General features: G+C 38.6%; 1 protein-coding gene across 3 annotated transcripts in view; it reads left to right on the top strand.

Annotated features, from left to right (window-relative positions):
- Positions 1-22586, top strand: part of ACSL4 (acyl-CoA synthetase long chain family member 4) — a 40787-nt gene that overhangs the window by 3196 nt on the left and 15005 nt on the right. The window contains exons 3-5 of one of the 3 annotated variants that reach the window (XM_056359754.1): positions 17006-17052; positions 20840-21076; positions 21380-21557. In XM_056359754.1, the coding sequence (XP_056215729.1) occupies positions 20849-21076; positions 21380-21557 (406 nt within the window). In that variant the 5' untranslated portion in view covers positions 17006-17052; positions 20840-20848. Of the gene's footprint in view, positions 1-17005; positions 17053-20557; positions 21077-21379; positions 21558-22586 lie in introns of all 3 variants that reach the window. The other 2 variants (XM_056359753.1, XM_056359752.1) reach the window with 2 other exon arrangements.

Here is a 22586-nt window from a genome sequence, read left to right as displayed (position 1 = left end):
TGCCATAGCTCATAGTAGCTTTTGAGTCGGGACTAAACTTGGTGCTGGCTTGAACCTGATCTTCTGCAGAGGTTAGATACAAGGAGTGTGTGTGTGTGAGGAGTGTTGGTACAATTGGCCGGAGAGTTATATTTGGGATCATCTTAAAATGTAATATAGCAGAAAACTCAGAAGGCACATTGAACCATTTTTCAGTAGGAAATAAATAGCACCGGCAGTCTGGGGAAATGGAGGAGCAGAACAAGTAAGGAAAGGTGATTGTGGGCATGGGACTGGGAGGGGTGAGAAATGCTTTCCTTCAGCCAGCTTGTTGTTAGAATGTCAATTTATATAATGGATGATTTTTAAAGTCCGTGTATATGAGCTGCTTACAATGGAAGTGAGGTTGGCGCTAATGCTACCACATCAAAAAGTCAGTGCACATTTTACTCGCTGTGCTTTTGGATTAATAGCTGTGTAATGTGAAGGATGTAAGGAATTGTTTTCCTCTTTCTTTGCTTCAGATAGAGCTAAGCACTTGGACTTTGCATTGAAATCAAGGAGTACTTTTCACCTCGGTAAAGTGTTTTGTAAGGAATCCTAGATATTGAGAAAATACATTCCCCTCCCCATTTAAATTTTGTGTGGTTTTGGTGGTATGATTAATGCCAAATCAATGGATATTGTGCAGCTAAGAGTTCACAAGCTTCAAGGTGAGGTATCTTTGTCTTCAAGGTAGAGATAAAGCGATCCATCAATTATCACAGATTTAAGAGTCTCTATTTAAAGTGATCCAAGGTGCATCCTTGGTTATCACTTTAAATCCGAGACTCTTAAATCTGTGATCTTGAACACCACTGTTGTTCAGTGAGGACAAAACAAAGGAACTAGGATTTCTTTCAATGTATAATGATGTGACTGTGGATTCCCCAGAGTATGTTACTGCTCCATCAGTTCAGAATCTTTTTCTAAAAGCATGCTTGTGACTTGCCTATTAAGCAATAGATTCATACTACTTTTTTTAATTTTTTGGTCTGTCAATAGCAGCTGTTATGTGTCAAACCAGAGCAGAATACCACCTGTATGCACATCTGTGTTACTGTGTGATGGTGCTGCAGCTTCTCTTGTGACTTTTGTTAGTGCACAGGGAAAATGCTTGTATTCCCACACACTGGTAATTGGGAATGGTTTATAGCATAGGTGTATAACGGCAGTTAGAATATTAATGTACAGATATATTAAAAAAATAATCTAGGTATGCTTGAAAGCCTGTGAAATTAGAAGCCAGTTGATACGACAAGGTCAGACTTAAAATAGCACATCACATCCCAGTACTTGTACTAATCAAAGAGACTTTAAAATTATTATTTTAATAATTCGGAAGTGTTCTGTTTTAACTCTCCTTACTTTAGAAAATAAGATTGAGTAATACCAAATCAGTTACAGAAATGCTTGTGTTTAGAGGTTTTCTTTAAAAAAAATACTTAAATTCATTATAATGTATTATCTATTTTTAAAATGATATTGACATGTTTCGCCTACCCCATTGTGCTTTTGTTGTAGTGTAAGCATGGCCAACATGTAAAAAATTTTTCTTAATGTCTAGCTAATAGTTATGTTTTGCAAAACTACTTGTTAACTTGCACAGTAGACCTGTTTCTTGTGGGTTTTTTTAAGCTATCCTAGGATACTGTGCAACCCATTTAAAAGTGAAAATAGTATTAGTACAGTGCCTTCTACTGAGCTAGGTGCTTTACCTAACTGTGTAGCATTTTAAATTTCATGTTTAATAAATGTGACTTACATTCTAGGAGATGCAACAGTAGAGTCAAGTGATGTGAAAGGGTGGTTATTGTGGTTTTTTTTCTAAACCACTGTTCTATACCTTATAAAAGACGTGCATTCTGAAACGCACCATAACTGAGGGTTTCCTCTGTCCATGCGTTTAGGTTCAGCTGTAGCTACTGCAGGTAGATGTCTGGTTTATAAAACTGCTTGTTTGTGGGGTTGCTGTGAAACTTCAGAAAAGTAACTTGAGTAGTAGTAGTCCCTTGAGTGAAGATTCTTACTGAGTATCATTCTGCTGTGGCAGTGCACAAGCATACCTTGTGTGCAAGGCTGGGCTCCCTGTGAGCATCTGCACACCAGTATGCATTTTGACATCGCTGGGGTTACTGGGGACTGGGCGCTCCGAAACACCTTCATGTCATCCTGAAATTTTTGTCCCTTAAACAATGCAACTCAAAACAAATGTCAAGTATGCATGTGCTGCTGCTGCTTGCTTAACACATTTCCTCCCATTCCCAAATAGTTGCATTTTTAGCCATGGCTCCACCCACCAGGCCCTGCACGCTGCTGTAACCATTATGTTCCTTGTATACCATCAACTCTGTTCCGGTGTCAGAAATAGAGAGCGGCCTGTAAAATAATTGAATAACTTCTCCTTGGTATGTGACCCTTCAGTCTTTTTAAGGGTCTTGTTTGCTCAAATCCTGCTCAAAGGAGTAGAAAAATATTAGCATACACAGGAACTAAATAAATTATAATAGTAAAGTATGTGATACCACAAAGAAATTGTTTGGTGTCAGTAATTATTATAAGCGTGCGTGTGTCTTCTATTTCCTGGTTAAGTTTCTTGGAAAATGAATATAAAACAAATAAATGGTTACTGCAGAGCACACGTATGCCCTAAGGCACTTTTCATGGCTGCCAGAAAAATCTTTGCTACGTATCACAGTAGGAACAGACTTAATGCTTGAGTTTGGTTTTCTTTAACAGTCTGCTGGTGCAAGTGAATTTTTCTCACTATCCCTCTGTTGCACAAATACTTTTACAGGCAGAAACACTGCCATACTGAGCTACCTGGTAGCTTTTCCTGTGGCTATTTTTCCAGCATGCCTATTTCTGGCTGTGGAACCCAAAGGTCGCCAGCTATAGGCAGCTAGAGGGGCTGATGCTGCCTAGTGCAGGCAACTCCTAACCAGAGCCTGCTGCAGGCAGTGGAGAGAGCCTGCTGGTCTTCATCTGTCATCCTCTGCTCTCCACAGCATCAAGTGGACATACCTGTTCATTCTTGTCCTTGATTTTTTTACACTGGCCACTCTGCTATAACATATGAACTGCCTGCCTTGGTTCAGGTACTGGGAAGTCTGAAGCTAAAGCCAACCTCTTGCTGGTCTTTTAAAGAGAAAGCTAAAGGTATCCGGTGTTTCTGGAAACAGCAACTGAGTTGCTCATTCTAAATCCACATTACTTGGGTTAATACCAAGCTTCATAAACAACAGTATTTACTAAAAGAAGAACTTTCCCCAAATAAAAATAATTTATTTTTGTGTTCATGTAATGATTGCTTACCTGCCTATGACTGTCGTTTGATATTTTAAAGAAGCTGCTGTTTTGTGAATTTCATTGTGTGTTCCTGTACACTAGGAGTGACCTGTGCAACTTAAACCAGACTGTCTACTAAGAAAGTTGTGCTTGGAGAAACATTATTAGGCTGCAAATACTGAGTGTTCACCCAATGCCCTGCCCTGTCCATTTCTCACACTTGGTGAAAGGTGAAGAGTGCCCACAGTCTGTCAAGTTAGGCTACAGATGAGCAGGTGCTACAAGAGGTTTGATCGAGCTTCACACAATGTTGCAGTTCACAGTCCTGCAGGTATTTGTGGTGGCAGCACATACAGTGGAATGAGTTTCCACGCTTAAATGAGCGCTGCCCTCTGCATCCTGTGGAGTTTGTAGGGTTGAGCGAGGCTAGTGGTAAGGTTACAAGGAGCCTGTGTTGCAATACTGCTGATAAGAGGATGCAAGTATCTTGGGGGTGGGGGTGGGGGGTAAGCAAATAAATGTAACTGGTCAGATTTACTGAAACACTTCACATGGCCTAAGCAATCTGTCAGGTGCTTTGTTGTTTCCTCTCTTGTAGTTATACACACAATAGTTTTTGAAAAGATCTTATTCAGTTAACCTGAAGTACATAAGTAGAATACACAGTGAGTCATTCTCAACAAATATTTTTGTCTTGGAAGCTAGAGGAGTGGAGCAGCCTATGAAATGTCACTACTTGAAAAACACTAAGTTTGAGGAGCTGGAAGCTGCATATGACTGCACCCTGAATGTTGGCTCATAGCAAAACCCCAAAAATTTATGAATGAGGGTATTTTGTTTCATAGCTTAAATGGTCAACTCAGTGGTAAGCTGCTGTTTCCTGTACCATACAGCCACTTTGGATTAGGAAAAGTACCAACTCCTGACCTTCAGTAAGTAACAAATTATGCATATTTAATTTTATATACTCTGAAATACTTTATCTGTAATAAAATTTTAATAATATGCTTGAGTGTTTAGGAATGGGGTTTGGGGTGGGTTATTTTGGCTTTCAATAAAGATAAAAGTAGATAAGTTACCATGCTGCAGCTTCTGGTTGCTTACACACACACCCCTGATACTGCACTTCCGCGAACATACAAAGCTTGCAAAAAGCTGCTGCTGGCACTCACTGGACTTCTGGCAAAAGGGATGGGACAGCCTGGGATGGCAAAAAATGGGTGGAGGCTACTTTCAGCAGCAGCTCTGTTCTATTGCTTGTAGCTCAGTTTTATGCTTGTTTTAAAGTTCTTACAAAGCTACAGTGTAAAGGTGCAAGCAATTCTGTCAGCTGAACTAAAACCAAGGTTACCACTTCCTCCCCTGCGCTGGCGAGAGTGAGTAGGGAGCTACTGGCTCGACTTAAGGGTTAAGTGTAGTTGGCTGCCTGCAAAATTTGCAAGTCAAGGGAACACTCAAAGTGGCATCGATGCAGTCCAGACTTGGATTGAGTTAGCTGCCATGAACCTGAAGGCTCTGATAGAGAGCCAGCAGGCTTGTTGGGCTGTTTTCACTTTGCTGTTGGAGTCTCCATTACACTAAGGTCACATTTATTTCAACTCAATAAAGTAATTTGCTCAAGTTGTGTGGTATCTTAAAATTTGATTTAGGTACTAACCTCTCTAACCTCTTTTCTGTTCTTGGTATGGCATGTTTTGGGTTTTCTGCACAACAAAAACATGCCTAATAATAAGAATATTGTATAAGTAAGATGTAGACTTACAGCAGTATTTTCCATTTGTTTTGAATGTTATATAGAAGAATTGAGACAATGAATCTGCAGCTACTGGTAATGGTCAACTAACAGCAAAGTGCTGCAGCAATAGAAAGGAAAAATGAAAAAAGAAGTAAGAGCTCCAGGTTTGTGGTGCCCGTGGTCTTTTTTCAGCAGACACAGAAGTAGGAAGAAGATAGAATCATTTCTGTCTGTCTGTAGTTTATTTTGCACATTATTTTCCATGAAGGCAGCTGTATGTACAGCTGATTCATACTGTGTATTTACACAGTATAATTTAGTACTGAATTTGTTAGCCTTGTATTTGTGCTTTTCTTGGATAGGTGTGTTTAATTTTCGTTATGAAAATGGATTCTCTGTTGATTTCATAAGCATGCAAATAGTTTTGCATTTTTATGAGCTCTTCTGTTCAAACAACTTGGTCAAAAGTGCTTTCATTATGAAATGTACCCCTGCAGGGAAGAGGAACAACTGGAAGGTGAAACTGGGCTTGCTGTTCTTCAATAAAAAGCAGGGTGAGAAAGTGGGAGCTGGAACAGGGAGCGAGCAAGATTATGCCTTAGAAAACCATGGAGAGCATCCTGCTTGTCCGTACTTAGTCTGGCTTGCTTGTTCATGGATTACCCCTTATCCTTGCTGTTCCAGTTCCTAGAAGAGAAGCTGTACATGCATTTCAGTGTTTCACTGAGGCTCAGTGTTTCAGGCATGTTTTTTCTTGCATGCCTTTAAATAACAATACCTATGCAGTATGCGTTACGGTTCCATAAAACTCAACTGAAAAAAGAGAGCATGCTAAACAGTCTGGCAATTTTAGTCTAACATAACTGAAGATAAAAACTTGTTCTAGCCATGAGCTGAGTTCAGGTTATTTGAATGCTCGGAGGTGGTTTGAGGAAAGATAATAACATACACAGAACAGTCAGTGATAAGTGTAAGACTCTTTCCAGATCACACTACCTAATGAAAAACATCAGATGGTGCCCAGCCTGTAGTCTTTCTCCCCTCCTTCCCCAACGTAAAGATACGTTACTCGGTTAAAACATCCACCCACCTAAAATGTTACTCTTGTTGGGAAATAATCCTCATTTAACCTGGACCCAATCAGTCTGAACAGCAGTGTGAAGAAAGAGATGAGCAAGCAGTGGCAGTTGGCAGAGGCAGCAGGGTTCATGTAAAGAGGAACAGGACTTTGGGGAAACCATCTGTCTGTTACCTGAATACCCACGTCACTGCGGGTGGATCATCATTTCTGGAATATATGCCTGAAAATAAGATACAAACATCGCTTGTGTGTATGCTAACACTACTTTATACCTAAAGTATGAGATTTGAGGACCACACTGACTGCTTTAGCCCTTGTTTTCCTACCTCTCTGAGTGGTGGTCCATGGATACAAATAGCGGACATTGGATGCAAATGTATTGGGGGGGGTGATCTTATTCTCTGAAAGGCCGTAGCGGGGCAAGGTTTCTGTTGGCTGTTTCTCTAAGGTAATTCATAGGTGTTCCTCAGACAGACAAAACAGTTTAATAAATTTGTTACCTATTACCTCTTGGTTTCTAAGTTTACCTTTCCTTAAAAAGCTGAAAATGAAAAATATTTTCATAACTTGGGATAGCATTAAGTAGATTTACCTTTAAGAAAGGTAAGCTCTGAATACTGGATTGCTGAAGCTTTAGACTCGAGGCTATTAAAAGCAGTCCGGTGTCATAATGCTGGTTTTAACCAAGAGTAAATTTAAAAACTTTTTGTCAGGCACAGTGGTAGCATGTTACATCATTCAAACATCCGCAGGCACTCAGAACACAGAATTTAGGTGAAAATTGAGAATGTTAATGAGTTTCTAGTGGTATCCCCTGACCTCAAGTACACGATCAGCCTGTTCCGTGTTCTCAAGTCACAGGTAATGTTTTGCAATTGTACAGACAGTTCTGACAACAAACAGCTGACAAAGCTCATATTACCAATCCAGGAAAATGTTGGATTGAATGGGCTGTTTGGCTATGTTTATAACCTAAGAGATGTCTGGAATTTTCACTATTTAATGTTTTCCTTTTTTAGATTTTTCATTAATTTATTGATGTGTTTACCTAGAAACATTTGAATTGCAGTTGTATTAAAGGTAAAGAATGACTTGGGTTTTTGTGTGTTAGTGAGCAGTAAGACTGACAATAACTAGGGAGTGGGCACTTAAATAACCCTTACTAAGACCTTCCAACAGGGAACTTTGTCCTAACATCACTATAACGATAATTATAGTGCAGATAGATTTGGAGTAGGGACTGTGTATTTTTAAGTTGAAAATGGAAACATTTTTTGTCAATGTTAGCTTTTTGACTTTATCACTGCATTTGTTAAAAAATTAAATCATATCTTTCTTCATTACTAACCCTAAATTGCTGTTGTGATACACAGTGCCATACTGAGGATTTTTTGTCCCTTTTTCAGAGCAAAAAAGTTCCTAAAAATAAGTTGAAAGAATTGGCAACAGCGTCAGTTTCCTCTTCGTGCTTCCTTCAAAATTTAAGTCTAAGACCACTTCATGGTCTGTTTAGTCTAGTGCTGTACACTTTCTTTTTCTGCAATTCCTACCGTGACTCCTGCTTCATTTATAGTAAAGGTGATCTAGTTACCTAAATAGCAAGTTGTGCCATCAAGCCGCTTCAGTTTCGGCTGTATGGTTTGCTGCAGAGAGTCACACATGCTTTTTTTTAACGTCTTCTGAGCTGGCAGGGCTCGAACAAATGCCCTTCAGGAAGCTCTGTGGCTGCGCTAGTGCATAGTGTCCTGCACTAGTATGTTTTGCTGAGGGGTAGGATGGATTAGCACAGGCACAGCTGTGGTTATATGGTTATGCACCTCCCTGGCCAGAGCCAACTGGCTCTGTGCTGTCTCCGCTTCCAGCTCCGGCTTTGGGCATGTGATGCTGTGATGCAGTGCTCTGAGTATGGCCTCTGCTGCTTTGCAAAAAGCTACCTGGATGTTCTGGACTAAGAACATCAAAAGCTGCCTGTCTCTGAAATTGTACACCTGAAACAAGCATGTTGCTGTCTGTGAGTAAGAAGTGTGATAAATGTGCATACACATGTATTGGGGGGTGGTAAAGTTCAAAATCACGCTGTTTAAAAATGTCTCAGAGGTCTTTTTTTCTTCCCCTTTTTTGTTTTAACTCTCTAGGAATTGTGCTAGTTTCTACCCTCTTCTCCTGTCTTAGTATTTAGGTTCGGACTGCCTTTGTGTTATTTTTCTGTTTTGGCGGTGTTACACTGCTGAGAAGACTGTACAAATCGTGTTTAGAGCTGTTAAATCTAAAAACCTGAATATCCACAGTGCCTTGGAGAAAGCGTACTGAAATTTGCTTGGTCATCTCACTGCCTCTGTGAAGTGCAGATAAAATCAAAAACCTGTTACGATACAGTAAATCAGTAAGATTGCCTTCCATGGTAGAAAGTGCCATCACCGCTGTTACCTCCCTTGCTGACGGGTGAAATCCCCAGCTTCTCTGAGTGAATTGGTATAGGCTGCATTGTTTTATTATTCATGTACAACTCATCCCCAGCCTGTACCTCCAGGTCTTCCTTGTAAAAATTAGTACTTGAGTTGCCAAATAATGTTATTAAAAGAAATGTACCCTAGAGATATCTCAGTCGTGATAAAGCATGTGAAAGTAGCAGAAAGCAAGTTCACTCACAGAAAGTTCAAAGTGAGCGGAAAGTTGCAGTATGAAGTTCTGTCTTAGGAAAATGTTTATCTGGGAATTCCAGGTGTGGATCTAGAGATGACTGATACCTAGAACTGATCCCGGTATGTTTGGCTAGAAGGTGATAGGATAGGTTCACCATGAGCCAAGTAATAGACTATGCTAAAATTTTGCATTAGAACCACAATGAAATTCAGTCCCTTAAACTGACAAAAGACATCATCACTTTTTTACTGGAAAAAAACCTGTGATTGTGCAAAAGATTAAAATGTTTGCTCCTAATGCTTTTAACTTTACTGACTCTCAAACCATTTTCCTCTGCAGCTTAACTAGTTACACAATGGAAATGAAAAACAGAGATGACTCATGCTTGAAATCTCAAGGGCTGCTGTCTCAGATGACCATGGGTGGGAACGGTTTTCTTGAACTTGTATTTTTAAGTGCCCACTCAGTCATCTGTATGTCAGGACATCTGCAAGGACGGAGTTTCTTCCAATTGCAAATAAGAAAGCCTAATTCTTTTTGCTTAGTCACAAAAAAGGGAGGAATTTGCATTTGCACATGAGCTCCTAAGAGAAAAGGGAAAGTGTGTTTCAGGACTCTGGTGTTACCCTTGTTGACTGTCCCCACAGAATTTTGAAAAACCTGTAAGAACTTCAGAAAAATCCCTCCCCAGCCTGCAGTGCACTTCTTGATAGGTAATGCAGTCCTTTAATGAGGAGGAACACAGACTTCTGTCTTCCCCCTGCTCCTCCCCCCCCCCTTTTTTTTTAAAGTATGTAATTAATTTCACTACCTAAATTATTACCAGTGTCTGAGTAGAAATCAACCTAATGCCACCAATGAGAGACAACAGAGTTTTTGAAAAGCAATAAAGGTAAATACAAAATTGTGGCAGAATTTCTTTTTAAAATGGAAGTTGAAGAGACAATCAGGTTTTCTGAAGTAATACAGAATTACATGTAGAACTTCAGTCTGCTGAATTACTCAACACTTGCTGTTGGCAAGACCTTTGAAAAGAAGTTTATAATCTGTCAGGGTAACTACAGTAAAAGGGAGAAGCTGTTGTAGTCCATTATTGTGTCTGGATTTCAATCGAATGCAGAAGGTTAATGTTCCTGGACTGTCTCAATAGAGCATTAAGAAGGATTATGATGATCTCTGTCATTACACTGCGTGTTTGCCTGCCAGACTGGACTTGTGTTCATGCACTTTTAACATTTTACTGTTTGAGTTGCTCCTTTCTCAAAAAGGTTATTACAGAGCAACGCTGATAGATGTCAGGAAATTTATAAAGGAAGTAGCTTTTAATGACTAGCTCTTCTGTGTTCATGTTGCTAAGCTTTGGTCAGATGAATCTATTAGCTGAATCCTATTAAAAAAGAATGGTTTGGTGTTTACTTTCTCTTAACTTTTGTTCTTATGTAGTAACAGATTCATGTTACTATTTTATATTGGGCAATGCAGTTTTGCTTTTAAGTAATTCTAATGCGTCATCACAAGAGTACATACAATTCCTCCTAGGTCGTGCTGTACAGCTGTTTGGTAATGCACCAGATTTAAGGCCAGGAAATAAGTGTTAGTATTTAATCTATGCAGCTAGGGTAACGTCATTAATGAATTTTCTGCCTTGTTCAGTAAAACATCATTAACGTTTGTCCAGCCCTAATTCTGTGATTTGACCAGAGTCTGAACTTGAATGCCTGCGCTCCAAGAACTGGTGAAGCAGTTGCATCTAACAGGCATAAGCATAAATACATTCTCTGGATAAATTCTGAAAAAAATTTATCTAGGGAGATTATTTCCTGTACTTCTTCATCTTTACTTGCAAAACGAAAAGCACTCGATATCCTGATTTCCTTATGTTGGGAAAGGATGTTGTTGAAATGATTGTCGTAAGCATGGGATAATAACATGAGAGGAGATGAGCAGCTAATTCTTAAACAACCGTATGTTGTGCATATGTTCCTAATACTGATGATAACTTGCAAACAGATAAAAATGAATGCTCAGTAGGCTCAGGGAAGCACCTAGCAATTAGAAGCAAAATGTTAGTTAGAAAGTACGAGCGTAACCTCTGTATCTGCAGTACCCACATCACACATCGTGAATATTACAGGCACAGAAATATTACATCTAACTTTGAAGACTGTAAAACATTGTACATCAGTTATTTACTTTTCTTGTGCCCTGAAAATGCAGGGAAAACAGAGGTTTTAATTTTTGTGTTAAGAAACCCATCTTCAGGTAAAGTCCTGCCTTATGTCAGCTGTGTTCCAGTTAAGACAGAAGCAGCATCTAAACTGTCTGCTCGTTGCTGAGATGAAATGGTGGCGTAGCTTAAGAAATTACCTGAAAGAACTAAATTCTGTGGGTGTTACTAGTCCCTTTCAATGCAAAGGAAAATTTTTAAATTTAGAAACACCACAGAACATTATGCCAGTTTTCAGATGCTTGTATTCGACACACACACACACACACACACAAAATGATGGAGGGAATGCCGTAAAGTTCTGTGTGGTCTCACTTTTGCTTTTGCATTGTTTTACTTTCCCCTTTCCTAGCTGAACTGCCTTCCCCCCCTTCCTCCCCCCTGTAACTGGTATCTTCAATCATATTTCCAAGTTAGAATCACCCTTATAAATGAAAATTGTAAACATAATCTGGTTATAAAAATTAGGTTTAAATGCTTTCTTGTATTTATGTATTATTCTAGAAGGCTGCACAAACAGTACGTGATGCAGACCTACACAGAATAGTCTGGAAGTTCAGTATTTATTTTTTTTTAACCTGTTTCATTTTTAATGCCTAAAAATAAAACAGAAGAAGAGGGGAATTGATCTCCAGTCTGTAGTTTCAAACCGATACAGGGTAGGTGAAAGCAGAGCTCTTCTATTGTTAATACGCTCCAAAAGAGCAGGTGTAATAACAGGCTTTGGAATTATCTGCAGTTGCCTAAAATAAGAGAACATTTTCAAAAAGCTTGAACTTACCAAGCCTGTACTCAAAGGAGGCATGATTTTCATGTGGGGAAGCAGAAGAGAACCCTGTTTTTGTAATTTATGGAACTGGTTTTGGTATAAATTGTATGTATTAGAGGATTATTTGACTCGAGGTATCACATTTGTCAAGGCCAATGCTTGCAGGCAAGAAAAACCTTATGGGAGATGCAGCAAATAGGGCTTTTTATTTGTAGGTCTCAAATGGATTTGATCTTTTAGACTGTACAATTCAACAGTCTTAGGCGAGGCCACTAGTTTAGTAAACTGCTTTGCAAAAATACAGCAGAGAAAGAGGCAAAAAATTAAAAGATGATAACTTAAACCTCACTCGTTGGATCATCAGAGCCACGTCAGTCACAACCTTTCCATTGCAGAATGGTTGTGTAGCTGAACACAGAACTAAGTAGTTTATCCGTTTTGTATTACATGTGGGAAGAAAGACATTCATACTTGGCTGTTTACGTAGCTTTTGCTGGAGAACTTCCACGGCCACGCATCCGCCACAGTTTGTCCTTGAGCACACTGCTTCCCTTTCCATGTGCTGGTGTGAAAAGGCTGGGTGGAAACGGCACAGTTGCTATCTCTGCCCTTGAAACATCGGAGTGAGTAACATTTGCCATAATGCCTGATGAAATTGGGGCACATGTTGAGGAGATCAGGCTGAAATACTTCTTTATTAATACAGAAGATACATCTTTCTTTTTAATTTTTGTGCCCTTTGTCCAAGTATATTTTGTAGATGTTGGAGGAGTTTTGAGGCAGTACCAGTATTTTTCAGTTGCAGATTTTCTCCTTTTCCATCCTTTTCTGAACTACGGGCTGTCCAAGCCACCAGTCTTGACCACGTTCATTAACCAAAGTGCCAAGGACACAAAAGGATGCCTCTCACTTACTTCCTTTACCACAAACGTGTTGGAACAGCTGAGTTTGCCACTAGTTGCAGTGACTGCTAGCATTACAGCTTGGATCGACTTGAAATCTTGCATGTCCTGCGTTTTTGATCAGAGCAGCACATAACCAGTACGGATTGCGTTGTGGTTGGGCTTGGGAGGGAGGCAGGTTGGGACGAATGAGCCTCGGGTACTTGCCGTGCAGAGGCTGGAGGAGCAGGTCCAGAGGAAATCCTCCCCCAGTTCAGTGTATGCTCCGTGGGTGGTTTTCAGTTGTGGAATCTTGTCTTGGCCTTTTCTATTTTCTGCCTTTAGGGCACACAAACAACTCTTACCCTCTCACCAAACATCTGCTTGCCCTTACCTTACAAGATTAGGAGAGAGTTTCACACCAGTCTGTTAGATAATGGAGAAATACTGGGTAAGTGTGGCTGGTCTGGTTTCCATTACAGTAGTTGTTGCAGCAATATATGTATGACACTTGCGACTTACAAATTGATTTTTTTCTTTTATTTTTTTGCTTAAGTGCATCTATGTTCTGAGGTAGTAAAACAGAAGTAGTGATGAATATAAAAGACAGCAATAAGATTTTTCTTGAAACCAAAAATAAATCTGATCTTTGTTTAGTAGCTAAGTAAAACATTGTATTGACTACTTTTTTCTTTTTAGGCAGCAGTAAGAGAAACAACATTTCCTAATACTACTTGTGGCTTTGCTATTTCAGATATAATGTATATAATTAAACAGAGACCCTCAACTTATATCAGGATCTACTGTAACCGACTGTCCCCTCTCCTTGTTTGCTGGGACATAGGTACTAGTCTTTACACTGCTCATACTAAGCTCTCAAACACTCAGGCTTTGGGCTACTACTATTGCATTGATAGAGCATGGAAGTACTTCCGAAACCTGCTGGTGTTTCATCAGTTACCTCTGGAGTTCTCATTGTCCTCAGACATACAAAAGGAAAATATGTAGAAATCTGCCTGTGAGAAAGGAACAAAAATTGGACTTCATGTACTTTTTTTTTCTACCATGAGTGACTTGCATTAATATGGGCAGAGTTTGTTTTCATAAAAACACTGACATGATGTAAAAACTGAATCATTTCCCTTAGTTTTTATTCTTTCAACCTTTCTAACCCAGAAGAGTTGTCATTAGCCACAAGATTCTTCCGACTTGTATTGCTATTTAATCACAATCTTCTCATCTGTAGAAATGTTCTTTTGTTATTGTGTGTGACAGGTATAAATCTGGAAATCAAAATGTGTAGACAGCCTGATAGTATGCACTCGGTTGTTTATTGTGTTTAAACTTGCTGCATCTTCCTGGAAATCTGATATTTCTCAGGTTTTCTGTAATTTCTTTGTGAAATCCTAGCCTCCTTCAGTTGTAGCACTGGAACAAATTCAAGGCTACTAAATACTGATTAAATTCCTTTCAAAAAACTGACTGTAATTAATAACCTATGTAACTAATAACCACATTATTCAGGTCAACTCACATCTTTCACTGCGTAGAACCACCTTTCCACTTACAGATGATGAGTGCTTACTGTGGTTTGCAAAATGTTTAGATCTGCCTGAATGCTAGAGAAGTTGCAGAAATAGTTGTTACTTATTCATACTGGGTTGTTTTAGAAGATTTCAGGGCTTCCTGAAAGGAACCCTGAGGACTCACACTAAAGCCAGAACTGTGTCTCCGTGTGAAGTTGGTGAGAGTTTGGTTGCAGGGGAATCAGGACTTCCTCTGGTGTTTTTTTTTTTTTAAGTAAACAACTTCTTGCTTTGGAGATTCCAGGTTTTCTTCATAAACTAGAATACTACCCTTTTTCCTGTCTAACATCATCTTTGTTACTGGAAAACTTTCCTAACACAATGAAACGATGCTTTAAAAGTTGCATTTAATGTTTGAAGTAGATAAAGAAGTATGTTTTCTTCTAATCGTGCTATTGCATAGTACACTGGGTCCCTGGCAAGCTTTTTGACACAAGAGGAAGGACAATAAACACTGTTATTCGTGTACTTTCAGTATTAAACATTTACAGTGCTTTGGGCTTGGGCTAATTAAAGCCTTTCTTAGCAAAGAAAATAATTTGTTGCCTTATTAAAATTAAACTGCATATGATAAAATGTCTATGTACAGGTAATTTAGGCTTTGAGTTACACTAAGAAATTCTAATAGTGTGTGCAAATGCTGGATAAGTTGATTCTGTTCTGTTTGAGTAGTTAAATGGAGAGAAGATTAGGGCATTTCCCCCTCTGTGAATAGCTGCTTCCAGAGGCATAAAGCTTTTCCCTGTTCCCCACACATGCTTTTGCCCTTACGTAGTCCAGGAAGCTTTTGTGACTACTTAAAAGCTATGTTCTTACATTAAAAAAAAAAATAGTTGCCAGTTGTTTCTTAAATTTTCAGTGAAATTAATGAAAAATTATGAAGAGAGGAGTGTCTTTCCTGTTCTAGAACCTGTGCTCTGATTTCAGCCTGTGTTGTGTGGCCCTGGCTGCAGGATGAGAGTAGAACGTTGCATATTACCTGTGTCTGAAGCTTTTAATTGAGGATATCAAAGTCAGATTATACTCAGAGAGTATCTCTCCCATCTGTGGCAGCCAGTAAAGTACAGTCTCAGCGCTTGTATCAGCATTCACATTGGTTATTTGTGTTCTGTAGTAAGCTTGGACTGTAGAATTTTTGTAAACTCCCAGCATATAACATAGTAATAAGGAAAATATTTACCTCGTGAATGAGTTTGTAATACAAACGCTGTAACAGATCGTTGCAAACGATAAAGAAATTCTAGTCTAAAGAGTTACCATTTCAAAATTGCTGGAAGCTTATTCCCCTGAGGAAAATCCTTTGGAGATGCTGAAGACAGTTACCTAGGGGAGAAACTACATCTAGTTTGGTTTGGTTTGGTTTGGTTTGGTTTGGTTTGGTTTTTTCTAGACTGTAGCCATGCCTGACGCACAGTGATGGCTGCTGCTGGGACCGTGCATTTCCTACACTAAGAACTGGAAGCTCTCTATTTCCAAAATAGAGAGATAAGCATCTAAATAGGCTAGTTACATTGCACAATTAAGAGAGGTAACATATTCTAAATATTCTAATATTATATAACAGGTTTATTTTGATACAGTGACATTTCTTATGAGTGCTAAGTTTTCTTTTATTTGTGAGGAAAGAGGAAGTTTACTGAGAATGTAAATGTTGTACTTTTAGTAATATATACTTGGCTTGCCTTGAAGATTTCCTTGATGGTACATCAATGTGAACACTGCATCTCATTGTTTCTCTCAAAGTCTTAATTAATTAAGAGATTGAAGGGATAAGGTATAGTCTAAGTAGCTAAGTTTGGCTTCTGCCCAAGTGGAATTGATATGAAGGTACATTTGCAAGTTCAGTATGTCAGTCTGTTACGCATTATATTTAAAATATGGTATTATTTGGCATGAGTTTGGGATGGTCCTGTTGTGGATGAAGACCTTCTACAGCTGCATGCAAGTGCCAGTAACACTAAAAACATTATGGGGCCTCTTATTTATTTCATATTTCAAGAGAAAATATTTGTAGGGGAATTTCATAAGGGATATTTAACACTGCTTCTGTCTGTGAAAACCGGTATCTTGATTGAAATCTTAGACTTATGGGGAAGGCTAATAAAATATAACTAGTTAAACATCATTTAAAAGCTTTCTGTCTATAAAGCCAAGTGGTCCAAGAGAACGATCATGCACTAGACGTTTTGAAGCCATATCCGTATAGTTACATATAGGCGTCTTTTTTTTCACTTGTCATGGGACCAGTGAAGCCTTGCAGCCTACGTAACCATGCTTTTGTTCTGTAAACGCTCCTCTTCCCTCAACACCCAAACGATGCTTCATGTTCCTTATGACTCTTTGGGCAGTGTGTGCTACAGATAGCCTCGAGTTAAAGTTTCTGCTGGTAACTCATCCGTCCAAGAATGATAAAAGTCTTTTTGCTTCTGCCCCGAGACAGAAGGACAGACCAACGGATCATAGGGAATCTGAAAGTCTTTTCTCTTGGCATTTTTTTTTTTTAATTACAGTAAGCTTCTGTTCATAGCTTTACATGTTTAAACAGGGGAGGGAGGTTGGGCTTCATCTTTATACACTGTAATTTGCAAGCTTCACCTTTTCCAATAATATCATTGCTCTCCTCCTGTATCGATAATTTGTGCCTCCTTTGTCTAAATTCATAGGCTGCTCTTCTTTAGGAGCATTAAGGTAGAAATTCTAAAGATTCCTCCTTTCTGCAAGGCAAAAAAAAAATCCCAACTTCTAATACTTGTCTTTTTTTTCCTATTTTAATATAGATCTAAACAACACTGAAAAAAACTCAGTCATACCCATCAGATACCTTGTGAGTATACTTCTCTGTGTGTGTGTGCATGTGTCAGTTTTTATATGAACATGTTCAAAGGAAAAAGTCAAGTTTGTCTTTTTGGGACCTGCTGTAATGTCTGTTAAAAACTACAACTGATTTTTGTCAAGGTAGCTAATTTGTACACATTTGTGGTAATTTAAAATGTTTTGAAGTTACCTGTTTTTTTAAACACTTCTTAAAGTATTTCAAACGAATCTGAAATTTCAAAATACAGGAAATGCAACCTTTTAACTTTTGCTAATGTGAACATTAGCATAACTTGGCTGCAAGTTTACAAAGTGGGTTTATACGCATATTTGAAATTCAAATGTTAAAAGTGATTTCAACAGGGTGCCAGTTTTAGGGCAAAACATGCTTTCCCAAAAAGACCTTTTTATCATTACTTTGTTACTTCAGGTAGTATTTTGAACATTCTGATGAGGTTTGTTAGCGTGTTAGAAAGTTGTTCCAGTAAACTGTAAAAGTTCTTAAGTTAGTGTTCAACACAGAATTGAAGTTTGTTGCTTAGTCAGTTGCTTGAAGATCATCTCAGGTATAAAAGCACACGTTTCATCACACAGAAACGATTACTAGATAACATCAGTAGGATGTAATTTTTCAAACACAGTCCTCTTCACACACAGTCTTGCAATCCATTCTGCAACCTAGTTCCGTTTTAAAGACTCAGTATTGATAATCAGTAATAAAATATGAATTTGATATCGTGAAATAATTCTTTAAATCATGACAGTACTGCTATAATTTATTGTATTATTTGCATCTTATTGGGGCTTAGATGACAAGAGGAGCAGGTCCCAATCCTTTTAGATACGGTAAAAAAAAAAAAGGGACAGCTCTTACCCCAGAGACTTCAGTTCACTACTGCCTGGGTGCAATAAGCAAAAGTGGAAAATACCAGTGGAAAAATGAGATAATTGCAATAAGTACATATTAATAGATACCATTAGTCAATACAGATTTCATTAGAAAGTAGTAAGGAATTCAGTATGTGAAAATATGATTTTCAGTTCTTTGTTGTACTAACATGTACACAGAAAATACTCTGAAAATTTTATGATTTTTCAGTGTTATACAGTGTTATAAGTCCTAAACTGCTTAAATATGTTATAAAATTAACATACAGGAGATTAAATTAAATGGAGAAGTTAATTTCTTTTTATAGTATGGGTCAGCCCAGAACACTGGCTAAAAAATTTAAGTAAATACGAGCCCATTACTCTCCTCCCCTTCTAAATTAGATCTCTGTTATTAGCGAGTATTTTTTTTTACCAGCAGGACTACTGAAAAAGGTACTACTCAGCCTGAATAAAAGCTGTAGTAACTGTCTCATTATATTAGATTGTTTGCATTAGTCCAACAAAGTCTGCTTTTTATCCAAGTCATCGTGTCTGGTCATATGTTTTTTTGTTGGGAAGTGAGTAGCGGGGTGAGTTCTCCGTGGGTTTATTTTAACATGTAGCATCATGGCTCATCGGCATGCACCGAGGTTTTCTTACTGTAATCTTAGCACTATGGCTGGCTTTTGTTTTAAATACAGCTTAACTTCTGCTTTTGGAGCACTGAATTAACTGGAATGAAAATACCATACAAATTTGTAATATAAAGCAGTAAACCTTCATTTTAGAGAACTGGAGCTTAGGGAAGTGAAATGATTGTTCTTCTGCTGAGGTTTGTCTGTTTGCTGAACCCTTGATGATGATGAGGTTAACTAGAGCAGAATCACAGAATCATTTAGGTTGCAAAAGACTTCTGAGATCATCCAGTCCAACTGTTAACCCAGGGCTGCCAAGTCCATCACTATACCGTGTCCCTAAGCACCGTGCATCCATGTGTATTTTAAACACTTCCAGGGATGGTGATTCCACCGCCTCCCTGGGCAGCCTGTCCCAGTGCGTGACCACCCTTTCAGTGAAGACATTTTTCCTAAAATTAATAAAATGATAGAATAAGCATATACATTTTGAAAAGAACATAACACTCACTTTTTATTAAAAAGAATATGCAGAATACTCTTTTTTTTTTTCCCTGAGCAAGTCTGAGCTTAGTTTAGTGTATTATTCTGTCATTCAATGGTAATTTTACTCTATAGAATTAATTAAAAAAAATAATGTGGTGATCATGTTATTTCAAGTATCTGCAGATCTTTTAATCTTACATTACAATAACTGTTGATACTGGCTACATCACAACTGCAGATGTTGGAATTCTTACTTAAAAACCCAACAGCCTATTAATAAATTTCTGTTAGTGCTGTGAGTAGCAGTTGTCTTATTTAACCTGAACTGTTAATTGTAGCCCCTCTTAGCACCTGAGGGTGCCAGATATGTGCACAGAAGTGCATTTTGAGGTATACCCACTTTCTTTTAATTCCCGATAGAGCTGTGAACATTCTCTGGCTCTCTTGGGTTCTGCTTGTCAGATTCTGTCCATGAAAGACTGGGCTTTGCCATAAGCTAGTCGGTGCTACTCACTCCCCTACGTGTCTGAGGTGCTGCTCCTTTGTTAGTGCACCTGTGCTTTTACTGTTCCTGCTGTGTGCATTGCTCATGATGTGTTTGCATGCCATCAGGATGAAGATAAGAACCAGTATTTTTCAGGTGCCGTTGCAGAGCAGTGGGCTAGCCACAGCTGTGGCTTGCTGTGATGCTTTTGCTTTTTTCCCCACTCAGCTTCGGTCTTTATTCAGGCCCAGTTCTTAATGAGGGAAGATTTCTGACATGGAGACAAAATTTTGCCAAATTGTGCTTCGTTTTGAGTTGGATTAAATTGGTCAAATTGGATTTCAGTTTCCATACCTGGAGTTTTGAAATGCATATATCAAATTAGTTGTTGGAGGGGAAAAGCAAAGCTGTGTAATCCCTTTCCGAGTGTCTGATATTCATAGTTGAAAAGTAATAGATTAGAAATTCAGTTAATAAGAGGCAAAATTAGTAAATCAGGTTTTGAATATTATATAGTTTTTTGATTACAACATGTAGACTCAGTATCAAGATACATTTTAATCTGAGTATAAATCGATGTAATATTCTGAAAAGCAGTAATCTACTGTATCTTTTCTCTGTAGTACAAATATTTAGGGGGAAAACAACTGTTGACCTTTCCCATAATTAAGCAATTGTAGCGTTACTCAAGTAGCTTAAACACAATATTATGATGTGAAGGACAGACTTCGTCTCAACAGCCCTGAACTATTCAAACAGAGATAGGGGGGAAGAGTCTTTGAAAAGTAAATATTTGTGGATGCAGCAAACAAGTACGGAAAAGATGCATCCTCTTTTGTCTTCAGAGCAGTACGCTGCTGCACCATGTAGTGTACGTGCCTCAAATCAGTTACTTCAGTCTCCTTTGTCTTGATGCATTTGAAGTGAACTCTTAGAAGGACTAAAACTAATGGATTGACTGCAATAGTACTAATTTAATTCTTTTTTCTTTTTTTTTTTTTTTTCCCTGCTCCCTGCTTGGCTCTGGTCTTCACCCACAGGTGTCCACTGTTGGCTCTCAAAGGTTACTAAAATTTTAGCAGCTGCTCTGAAAAAGAACAACCTAAGCTTCACTTACTGTCGTTTCTTCCTACGCCATACTGCACTGCTGCTTTGCTCTTGCCTGCTTCAGAACACAATAAGAGATTGTCTTTTTTTAAATACCTGCAATGAAACTTAGGCTAGAAGTATGTGCCATTCTCTTGCTGCCTGTGTACTTGTTAATATCTGTGTACAGTATGCTTGTATTTATTCCATGGTATTTTCTTACCAATGCTAAGAAGAAAAAGGCTATGGCAAAACGTTTAAAAGCTAAACCCATCTCGGACAAACCTGGGAGCCCCTACCGTTCTGTCACTCATCTTGACTCACTAGCAAACATAAACATTCCTGGAGCAGACACGTTGGACAAGTTGTTTGACCATGCTTTAGCAAAATTTGGGAAGAAGGACTGTCTCGGGACCAGAGAAATACTGAGTGAAGAAAATGAAATGCAACCAAATGGAAAAGTGTTCAAAAAGGTAAAACTTAATTCTTGCTTGGTTTTGAGCTGCTTTGCATCAGCCTCAACAATGGAAGTCTCCTTAGAGGTCTTCCTTAATTATCACCTTATGATATAAAACATCCTTTTAATGCTTGTTAAAGAATAACAGAGTAAAGGACGCACTATTTATTTTACTTCAAGCAAAATGAAAGCAATTTTTTTTCTTTTAATGAACAGCTTACGTGTGTGTGCTTGTGGGGTTATGACCCCAACGCACATAAGCCTGTAGAGTTGTACCAGCAGCTTCTTGTCATCACAATGTGGTTTTTTTCCTCACCAGTTAATTTTAGGAGCGTACAGATGGTTATCCTATGAGGAAGTAAATGAGAAAATGAATCGCTTGGGGAGTGGCCTGACTGCCATGGGACTGACCCCAAAGAGCACTGTTGTCATTTTCTGTGAGACCCGAGCAGAATGGATGATTGTAGCTCTAACCTGCTTCAAGTACAACTTTCCACGTGAGTGCTGAACTTTACTTCTCGTGTATTTTAGAACCCTTTCTCACTACTGGTTTGGTGGTTAAGCATTTTGAATCTGCCAATCCTGTCACTGATGGTATAAGAATTCCATAAACTTACTTTGCCTGTGGTCTGATTCTTAGAAGTGTCCAGTCTACTCTATGCGTTGTGGAGATCCCTAAAATTAACTTGCTCGTACTTTGAGACTATTTTTTCTGATTTTTATTGTAGTAACATGCTAGATGTTAGAATGACAGAACAGTACCATTACTATTAAGATTATTTTAAAAATACTTTGAAGGTGTCAGTAGTTGCATTTCTCCCGCCAAAATGGGGAATGTTTTTATAGTATTTTCTGTCTGTATCCTGACTTAGGCGTCCGAAACATGAAATGGTTATTAGAAGAGAGAAGAATGGTAAAGTAATCAAAATCATATGCTAGTCGGAGAGGTTCTGGTGACATTATTAAGCTGCTAAAGTTGATTGCAATTATGTATATGGGGTTTTCTTTTTTTGAAATGTTATTTAAGCTGACAGAAATCTGTGATCTGACTTAATGCACACAAACTTCTCCAAGAAGTGGCAAAGGTTACTGTGCACTCACATGCCCAGTCCACATACAACACACTAGGACCCGTAGCTTATTTTTGTTGCCGCCTTATGTTTTCACTTGCACTAGGCTGCCCTCTTCTTCTTCCAGTAGTACTAGTAGTAGCTGACCGTGTGAGAAGGTCATACAGTAGAGTATGGAGACAGGCTGCTAAAGGGCAACAAAAGAAGAGCCGACATTGCTGCTGAAGAGGAGAGGATGGTTAATTTGGTCTCGATCCTCATGTTTTGAGAAGCAGGAAGAATCAGCTATATAACATTACTCTCTTTTTGTCCCTTCCACATGAACGTTAAATTCCTTTAATGATTAATGGTCTTTGGAGGTTAGACTTTGAGACAGCAGACAATACTAAAGTAAGATATTTTTTTTCAAGAGAGATGATGGGAAGAGGTGAACCCCTTAGTGCCTGTGAGGCACTT

The sequence above is a fragment of the Falco biarmicus genome, chromosome 14 (genome assembly GCF_023638135.1).
Source record: "Falco biarmicus isolate bFalBia1 chromosome 14, bFalBia1.pri, whole genome shotgun sequence".
NCBI lineage: Eukaryota > Metazoa > Chordata > Aves > Falconiformes > Falconidae > Falco > Falco biarmicus.
The sequence above is the reverse complement of the archived record's forward strand: the minus strand, read 5'-3'. Positions and strand labels throughout refer to the sequence as shown.